The sequence below is a fragment of the Atta cephalotes genome (genome assembly GCF_000143395.1).
Source record: "Atta cephalotes unplaced genomic scaffold scaffold00051, whole genome shotgun sequence".
Taxonomy (NCBI): Eukaryota; Metazoa; Arthropoda; class Insecta; order Hymenoptera; family Formicidae; genus Atta; species Atta cephalotes.
Window position 1 is genome coordinate 1,877,956 of NW_012130115.1, and position 10,439 is coordinate 1,888,394.

Consider the following 10,439-nt stretch of genomic DNA (forward strand, 5'->3'; position numbering starts at 1 on the left):
TGTTGTGTGCGCATGCGTGTGTGTACATACATATATACAGAATGACAGAATGGAGAAATTTCGTTTTCCTTTCCAATTCTATCAGATAGACTTTTTGCACATATAAATTAGTTAAATAAACTATGTAGCCAATATAATCAATTATGTCTAATACTATTGACAGAACAAGATAATCATGGATCTACTCATTTTTACTTACATTTAATTCCCGATGTTCCATCTTATACACAGAGTGTCCCATTTTAAAGGTTCCACTCAAATATAATATCTCAGAAACACTATATTAAATTGAAAAATGTTTCAGACAAAAGTTTTGTGATTTTGAGGAGGACATAAGATGATATCATTGATTTGACCTTGGGTGGCATTGTCAAGATCAGGATAAGGTTATTTTGAATTTTTTTAACGGAACCTTCCATTTTTTATTGGATATTCTTGTAACTTATCTCGAGAGTTTTTCAGAACTCTATAATAAAATATTTTTTCATTAAGTACTTTGCGAGTTATAAGACTTGAAAGTTACAATAACGTCGACATTAGCATTACCCAAAGTGTCCGACTGACGGTTAAAAAATCTCTTGAATGTTGTTCACGATCATGACCTGGATAACATTGGTCAAGATAAAGGTCATTGGAGAGAGATTGTACCTCTTATTTTCATTTTTACATAGAAATGAATTTTATTGCAAAAATGAATAAAAGGAACAATCTCCAATGACCTTGTTCTTGACAATGTTATTCAGATCATGATCCTGAACATTCAAGAGATTTTAACTGTTGGTCGAACACCTTGGGTAATGCTAATGCCGGCAGTGCTGTAATTTGTAAGCCTTATAACTGGAAAAGTACTTAATGAAAATGAACTTAATTAAGTGTTTTGGAAAGCTCTCGAGATAAATTACAAGAATATCTAATAAAAAATGGGTGGCGAATAATTGAATTTAAAAAATTCAAAAAATGACCCTACCGTGACTTTGACAACGCCACCCAAGGTCAAACCAATGATATCATCTTATGTCCTTTTTGAAAACTTACAAAACTTTTATCTGAAATATTTTTCAATTTAATGCAGTGTTTCTGAGATATTTGAGTGGATCCTTTAAAATGGAACATTCTACAAGTGCGAATCATCGTAATATCCAGAATAACATCCGGAATGTAGAATTATTCTTAAAGAATCGGCATTAAAATAGAATGTGTGTCTCTTACATACATATGTATACAACATTTGTATATCCATTGCATGGAAAATGAAATTCTCCGACAGTTTAGAAAATTATTCCAATTCACACATATTCACTTGAAGTACACAGTGTTTTATTTAAAATAAACTGGTGTTGCAATCTTCTAAAGCACTAGAAAAAAAAATATAGGAAAGATTGAACTACGATCTAAAAAAAAAAAACAAAAGATTTAATCGCACAATGATTTTAAAAAGAAAAGAGAAAAAGAAAAATATTTTCTTCTGTAGCATTATTTCTAAAGCGTCTGTTAATTTAGAGTTGAATGAATCAATGTGTATTGTTCGAAATAGTTTAATACTAGTCAATTACGTTACAATCAACAATATGATTGCGATATCTGTATATTATTATTGTGATATAATCTTTAGATTTGAACTGCATTCTGCTCATAAATATTTTGTAAAGAATGTACCTGCTGTCAATTATCCGCACGTATTTACATAGCAAAAAGACATACACTATTCGCTCCCTTGCATTGCGAAGAAACGTTTGGCCGTCTTTTGAAATCGCTGGAGAATCGCTTAAGAAAAGTTGCACACACAGGCGCAGGCAATATCGCGATATATCAGATAAGACTGATCACACAAACTCACTGTGCTTATAACTTTTTGCTATACATAATATATTAAATTTGCTAAATATAACTCTGTTTGTCGTCACACATGAATGTGAGAATAAACGATACAAACAGATTTATGAGCTATATTCCTTTCGTCCCCTAATTTGCATTAAAAAGCTAATAGTTTGCGCGCAATGGGTCGCAGCACTATAAACGGTTCGATAATTGGCCGAGATCAACCATTTCAGTATCTTCTATGGTATTAGGTCCCATCATATGTTGCCTGTGTTGTTGTTGGAGGTCTAACGATGGGCGCAAATGAACATCCATCGTTCTAGGCGAGGAGAAACCATGTAGACTCGCCGCCGCACCAAAACCCGTATTGTTTAATAGTCCTCTACGCGGGCTTCTAGCATTGACAACTTTTGGCTGTGCATACATTTCCTCCAGGACACTCGGCGCTACGTACGTGAAACCCTGAAATATCATGTTTGCAGATTCACTGAGAGTACTCTCAACCGGTGAATCGACCGGCACAGTCGCTGTAAATTGCTCGTCAAATTGAGACGTATCGTCAGCACTCTTTAGGGACGGCTTGAATGGTGGATCCAACTTCCGAGCAATCACATCCTGCCAATTTATGTGCTTGAAAAAATTGTGGTTTTTAATTTGTTCAGCATCCTCCGGACCTGAACCCAATCTTTGAACAACTTGTCTCTTTAAGAGTTTTCGAATGAGATCTCGGGCATCTGGTGTCAGATATTGTGGAAGACTCAGCTTTCCACGTAAGATTTTTTCGATAGTTTTTCTTCGATCGTCTCCGGTGAACGGTGGCATTCCTGTAAGCATGTCGAACATCAAAGCGCCTAAACTCCACCAATCTACAGCTTTACCATGACCGCTTCTAGTTAGAATCTCTGGAGCCATGTATTCTATTGTTCCACAGAATGTATGTGTCACTGTGCCTTCTTGTATGTGTTCTTTGCAAAGGCCAAAATCTGTTAACTTAACATGGCCCTCGGCATCCAGCAAAATGTTCTCTGGCTTCAAGTCCCTATATATTATTCCCTGATTGTGAAGATGTTGCAGGGCCAGGATAATTTCAGACAGATAAAAGCAAGCAGTATCCTCTAAGAAGATACCTTCACGATCAAGATACGTAAAAAGCTCTCCACCACATAGATACTCCAAGATAAGATATAATTTACCACCAGTTTGGAAGGCATACATGAGATTTACGATAAATGGATGTTTTACAGCCTCCAAGATATTCCTCTCAGCCTTGGTATGTGCAGTATCTTTCTGATTTCGTATAATAGATGCCTTGCGTAGTACTTTCATAGCAAAGATACTGCCTTTATCCTTTCCAGTGACTTTTCTTACCTGGAAGACCTTTCCATAGCCACCCTCTCCTAAAATCTTACACAATTCAAAATCTTGTGGACCAGCCTTCTCTTGACCAGGATTGACATTTTGCTCAGACAATTGAACTCTCTCCAAGTTGTCGGATCTAAAAATTAAGCCAAAATCTGTTCTTTAATAACAATCAATAACATAAAGGAAACTCTATTAAAGAATGAAATGCTTACTCTAATATAGCGCTTACGGTTGCGGCATGATTATATTCCTCCTAAAAATGAAGAAATCAAATTAAAATATGTTGCAGTTGAGTATAACTTGTATCTTATCACAGACACATGCACACTACTTCTCTATTATCAATCACATCGTCATCTGACTCGTCCTGATTTGCAGCATCCCCATCGTGCAACTCAATATCGAATACTCCCGCCATTCTAGATAGGTCAAATTCACATTCAGGGAGATTCCAAATTAGTTAAGAAGAGCACATTCAGTTTTTCAATGTGAAACTCTGCATCGAAGCTGGACGAAAAGTCGAGTGACATAAGAACATGTACTGGAATGTACTATAGAAACGTGAGAATCGCCAAGCGTATTTCGAAAGGACTTACCTCAAACTAATCTGACGTAATGATAAATCGATCGTTTTTACTCAAAATGATTTTTAAAATGAATGACGCGCAAAGCTGAAAAAGGCCAGATTTTCGCCGCCAGATTTTAACGGCGATACATGAGTCTACATATGTAATCGCAAATACACGCATGAACCACAGAGTTATCTATATTACCTATCATTACCAATATGCAAGGTTAATATCATAGTATAAGAATGGTCGCAGCAGACTCTTCTTCTTTATTTATTGGCTCTCGCCTCCAAAGAAAATGATAGGAGGATGATACGGCTAAATCACATCCAAATTTAGAGACTAAGCGGTTGTGTTGTAAACGGACATAAAGGATATATTATAGCGCGCCAGAGATGGAGCAGGGTAGCGATCATATAACTTTTTCCCTAGAGCGGAAATGTGAAAAGTGAAAATTCTTTGAATGTATGTGTACAATGAAGTGAAAATTTTTTATGTACATAAAAATGTTTATAAAAAATTTTCACTTTTTACGTGAGTATGTTCCAAAACTTGACTCTATCTTTTATCTTTATTTAACATTTGATAACTAACAAGGATAAAATGACTCGAGTTGACAGAGTTGAATTTTAAAACGCAACCCAAGACACTCGCACCGACAACCACGAGCAATTGCTGAATTCACACTGGATCCAGATGTGCGTCGTACGACGCTCTGCAACCAATCAGAAAATAGGATTTTGCTTCGTATCGTCGGCCTAGTTACCATTGAGGGTTTAAAACCGAATCAGAATGTAAGAAAACCAACCAATTACAATTGAGTATTCCCTTGTTACTGTCGAACGACAAGGGAATGTTCGACTGTAGTTAATTCATATAGCGTTTTCGGTCCGACAGGGTTTGCACTAACTTGAGTTAGAAAATGCTTCGTTATTGGTTGATGTTATACGCTCTATCAATAGAAGAGCTCGAAACATCATTGATTGTTAAGTATCAGAAGGCACTCAAGGAGTGCAGGAGGTAAAACCTTTAAGAGACGGTAATTAACCGCCATAATTATATCACCTATATAGCTATATAATAAAAGGGTAGCGCTGATCGAATTAAAAACAAGGCTTTACCTTCTAAATTTCGCATGACCAGATCAAACGACGGAAGGCAACAGAAAGCCCATGGAAGTGTTATAGTTTTGCTTATATATAACATTATTAAAGATGAAAAACATGAAGTTTAGAACAAATTTAACAGCTTTAATAAATTCGTCTTTCAGTAGACAACAATTCCTAGAAATATACCGCTAATAATCATTGTTTGCATAGTTAATCGGCATTAGTAAAAAAAAACTAATCACATCCAATGAAATCGAGGTATGTTCATTATACAAATGAAAGCCATTAAGCTTCTCAACATTTTGAAAATTATTCTCTATATCCAGCAAACGAGAATGGATTGAAATGAATTGAAATGGATTCAGATTTTCAGGAATATTGATTCACGATTTTATTAAAATGGATGCTTTTCAATCCTGAATACATTTTTATTCATTTATAGGAATTGCATGGAGCATATCTCTATGCCTTTCAATCTAAAAATAATATTATTTTTTCTGTGCATTGTGAATACTGTTCAATACAATATTTTGAATAGGAAATGTAATTTTTCAATCCAATTACATTCAATTGAATCTAATTGAATCCAATTGAATCTAATTAAATAAAAAAATTTGCTATTTAAATACGCATTCGGATAGAAAAAAATTTCACTCCATTTTAATTCATTCTCGTTTGTTGGGTATGACTGCTTTAGGAATATTTTTTATAATTATGCTTTGTAGAAAAACCGCTAACTGATAAAGAAGTCTATTCAATGAGGAAACTATCAAACGAAAAGAGCAATTCTGTTTATGGTCGGTATTCATAGGCTAGTATTCATAGTCAGATCTTATATTCAAGACCGTCTTAAGTACGGTCTTAAAAAGTCACGAACCAATCAGAAGGCATTAACATCTTAACATTACTTAAGACGGTCTTGAAATAAAATTCGATTATGAATATCGGCCATAGTCATATCTTATATTCAAGATTTATCATCGTCTTAAGTAGTTTACAGTTTTAAAAAGTCACAAACAAATCAGAGGACCGCATTAGTGACTTAAGACATTCCTTAAGACAGTCTTAAAATAAGAACCGACTATAAATACCTATGTATCTTTGGCAAGATATAAGCTCTTTGGTAAGATATAAGCCATCATTGCAAAGCAACATCCTTTATTTTGAATTGGATATATAATCCGCATCCATCCACTTCAACATTCCCTGCAAACTTAAAAATATAAATTCTCTACTTCATAAACACAAATTCACTGCTAATGTAAAGAATTTGTATGCTTAAAGTGAATTTTTGTTTATAAAGCAGTGAACTTTTGTTTGTAAAGCAATGAATTTGTGTTTATAAAGCAATGCATTTGTATTTTTAAAGCAGTGAATTTGTGTTTTGAAGCAGAAAATTCATGTTTTTAAAACAATGAATTTATATTTCTAAATATAAATTCATTCTAAACAGTGAATTTGTATATTAATGCAGATACATAGCGCTATTAAGCCGGGATGATAGATATCTTAACTTCTAAAGTCTCCAATTTTAACACTTAATAACTCGATTCGTGAAGCTGACCGCCGTGTTTTTTTTTTGCCGGGTTCTTTCGTTTTGAATAAAAACATTCAAAACAGTCGAATAAATGCATTTTTATTAAGACTTGAGGTAGGGAAGGAGGGTATTCTAAATAATTACCATTAATTGGATACGCGGTTACGCAATACGCAGTAAATATTTATTAGTTTTTCGTAGGACTTTACCTTTAAGCCGACGACACACGATGCTTGTTTTCCTGCTGGATTACTAGCTGGATTGTTAGCTATTGATTACGATTCCAGCAGTGCTAATATGGCAGCTATTACGGTGGCGAAATTCTAATCCAGCTAGTAAGCCAGCAGGAAAAACAAGCATCGTATGCTGCAGGCATTAGTATTGTTCATTTTGTCTCTCGAGATTTGCTCAGGATCGCTCTGAATGAATCCACTGTACTTGAAATATAGAATTCGCATTACGTACGACATCCGTCATATGATGGAAATATAAGGTGAACTATTCTGGATGCGCAGTCGTTCAAAAGTAGTGAGAAGCAATGAACCAATCAGCTTTTACCCAAGATGCAAAATTCAGTATGGCCGACACTGAGTATTGTCGCGTGTTGCTATCGTATGTGTCGTATCGTCGTAACTTACAAGTGTCAATAAAGTATCAATATGCCAATTGTTTCGTAAAAAATTGTAAAAGTCGCACAAATTATGTGTTTAATAAGAATGTAAAGTACTTTTCATTTCCTAAAGATCAAGAGTTGCGATTGAAATGATTGGAGGCTTGTCGCAGAGACGATAATTTTAAGATTACGCATGATAATAACTATTTCCATTAATTTCAAAAATTACATTGAAATCAAATTGTTTCTAACGTAAAAAATAAAATCATAAGCGTCTCTGCTTGGGTAACTAATTGATCGAAAAAAGAATTTTATGCCACACCCTCAATGCCGCCATTATGCGCAATGGTTCACCTTGTATATTTCCACCATGCGTTATATCATCTGACATTCAGGCCTGAGGGTCGATTCGGTATCTTCAAACAAGGTGAATGTATCTTGAAACGAGATGAAAATTACAAAAGTGAGCAAATTTACTAAATGTTATTAATTTAGTAAATTGAAATGAAATTATTAGTATTTTAGTAAATTCGCTCACTTTTGTAATTTTCACCTCGTTTCAAGATACAGAATTGATCCCCTGGTCTGGAAGAGGTTGTAGTATGTAGTGCGTATAATGTTAATTTTTCGTGTCGGTTGTCGATGTCGGCTACTGGATGTCGTTTAGATTGGTTGGTCTCATCTTTTACGACATCCGACAAGTGTCAGCCCATTTGATTATATACGAGACCCAGTTCAATATATCGTATGTCAGCGTCGGTTTGTCGAACGCATGCGTATTCGATTGTCGGCTCGTCAGCTGTCTCATCGAAAGAAACAATCGACCATGATTGGTTAATTTCTTACGGCACAACATACAACAACGTCTCTCGACTGATTGTAGATAGGCCTCATTATTACGATGAATGTCGGACTTCGTATGACTATGTCGTACATATAGTGTGAATCCTACATTTCAAGTACGCTCGGAGCGATCCTGAGCAGATCCCGAGAGACAAAATGAACAATGCTTTTACTATGTGCTGCTAGCCTGCTCGCGATTTAATGTGATTGATTGGATCTATAAGTGCGTTCGGCATTGCAAATCGGAAGCGTCCGTTTGCTTTTTTTACCTCAAAAATCGTTCGGCAACTCGCATCTTTCTGCTACATGTCATCTCATCTGCGTACTTCGATATTAACATTTCTAGAGTCAATCGAGCTGCTCGATCCACTCCGGACCGAGCTCGAAGAGCTAATGCAGATTTTCGCGCCTAAATTAAATTCATAACCTGTATATTTACAGAATAATGTATCCAACTGATAACATATAACGTACATTCATCTCTTTTAATATTTTTATTTTACAAATAGTATATTTGAACTGTTATATAATGTCTGAGTCTACAACGCTATCAAATAAATGCTATCAATAGAAATTGATGGATTGTACATTATGTACAATAATTAACGAGGAAAGTAAGTTTTTAATTCTTTTCTTCTTTATGAATTTGAAGTTACGTATTTGAAAACAAAGAATTTGTTAGTTAATTTTTAGACAAAATTTATGTTGCATATATAGAATGAAATAAAATCAAACTATATTAATATATTAAAGAACTATATTAATATATTAAAGAATATAAATTAAGTGATATAACTTATAAATTGCAGAAATTTATTTTGCAATGTGTAATATTTTCTTTTAAAAAAACACATCTTGCATATGAGTCTGCTACATTCATGTGTAACGATTTATTTTTAATATATAAGACTGTTAACAGTTTCTAATAAAGAAGTTTTTAATTAATAGGATATTTTTTATTTATTCATAAAAATAAACAATTTCATTTTATAATCTAACCTTAAAGGACCGTTTATAGTTCTGTAGCGTTTGGAATTAATTCTTGGCACTCGGATTGCTCGAAGATCACGTGATCAAACTCGCCATCTGTTAGCTCGGCATCTCAGATTTACGGATTGCCGAACGCACCTTATAAGTTGTTTTCATTTGCTCGGCAAGTAGGCTTAGCGACTTTGTCAATTTGAACGCGCCCAATGGCTGCGTTCAGCAGAACGTTTATTTTGCAATTGTTGGAAATTTTCTTCGCGCTGATTGGGATTATGCTTATAGATCAAGAGGAATAATCCTATCTCAGCAGAGAATTATAAAACGGTTGCAAAACTGTTGTGTTCCGCTGAACGCAGCCAATGTTTCATTCTCGAGTTCGATCTTCTTCTTTTTACTCCGTGGCTATATAACGAAATAATCGACTGCGCATCGCTCAAGTTCTCTTATCTCTCTTCTTTTACCATGCTGCCTGCTGTTAGCGGACGACAATGACTATTTTCAGATGTCCTTTTGAATTTTCCTTTTGAATGATAAGTGGAAGATGATAAATCAGATAAAGATTGAGAATATCGAGAGAATATCGAGAGAAAATCGTGATCGATGTATAATGCAAAGTTAACTAATCGATTCGAGGGATGTTGGTGAATTTACGTGGGTGCATTCATTCCATCTGCTGTTTGAAAGGATTGAATTAAACACAAAGTGAGGTGAGGTTAGTGAGATTTCGTTTTACTCGCATTAAATTTAATCGATACCTAATCACGTACCTAGGATCACAGGCATTTTATTGGAATTTCGTACAAAATCTTTTTAAATACTTTCTGATAATAATTACGCCAATATTTTTAGCTAGGTTAGGCTAGGTTAGCTTAGATTAAGTTGAATTAAGTTAATTGAATCGAGGAGAACAGCTAAGCGTTTTAACGAACGTCTAATAGAAATAAAAATTATTACGTAGAAAATTAGACGTAAACGTTTTCATTTGTCCATTAAATTATACATATCTCCAATTTTCGCTAATCAGGTATCTCGTAGAAATTTCGCGCGAGCGCGATTGTGCGCGTGCTCACATTGTTTCGTCGCATGCGTGCGCGAGTTCTGATATGTTCTGAAAACAAAGTACCGGTTTCCGCGGCAACCGCGATTTATCGATTCGCCTAGGCGTCGCCGGCAAGGACGACGAATAGTCACCAATGTATAGCTACTGCAGCTGCTACAGCACTCCGAGTTCCACTTGCCGTGGCCAGTTAGAGTAGTTGTTGCTGTCCCAAGTCCCAAGTTAGTTTCACGGACGGCAACTTCCTCTTTCGAGAGGCGATTCGTAAAATGACGAGGATCCGTTCAAGATCGTCTACGAGTGGAGTGTCACGCAGTGGAACGGCGAAGGAAACGCGAGAAGAGGAAAAACCTCGTCGAGATTTACGTTACATCGTTAGAGGAAGAATAACGTTGTGTCGCGCGGAAACTTAATGTTGTTTATCGTGCTTTTCTAAATCGCAAACAGTTTTTGTGTGTGTGTGTGTGTGTGTGTGTGTGTGTGTGTGTGTGTGTGTGTGTGTGTGTGTGTGTGTGTGTGTGTGTGTGTGTGTGTGTGTGTGTGT

At 35.4% G+C, this 10,439-nt stretch overlaps 1 protein-coding gene across 1 annotated transcript; it reads right to left on the bottom strand.

Annotated features, from left to right (window-relative positions):
- Positions 1-2,010: 2,010 nt before the first annotated feature.
- On the bottom strand, positions 2,011-3,598 carry LOC105622978 (ribosomal protein S6 kinase beta-1). Its single transcript, XM_012204382.1, has 3 exons — positions 3,512-3,598; positions 3,393-3,433; positions 2,011-3,313 (listed from the first exon to the last, which is right to left on the bottom strand). The coding sequence occupies exons 1-3, from the start codon at positions 3,596-3,598 to the stop codon at positions 2,011-2,013; spliced, it is 1,431 nt and encodes a 476-aa protein (XP_012059772.1).
- Positions 3,599-10,439: the final 6,841 nt, after the last annotated feature.

Excerpts from the sequence above, each read along its gene's own strand:
- LOC105622978 (XM_012204382.1), bottom strand. The coding sequence starts at position 3,598 with ATGGCGGGAGTATTCGATATTGAGTTGCACGATGGGGATGCTGCAAAT. Across the intron at positions 3,434-3,511 it reads ATGTGATTGATAATAGAGAA|GAGGAATATAATCATGCCGC; the intron begins GTAGTGTGCATG and ends CTTCATTTTTAG. Across the intron at positions 3,314-3,392 it reads ACCGTAAGCGCTATATTAGA|ATCCGACAACTTGGAGAGAG; the intron begins GTAAGCATTTCA and ends CTTAATTTTTAG.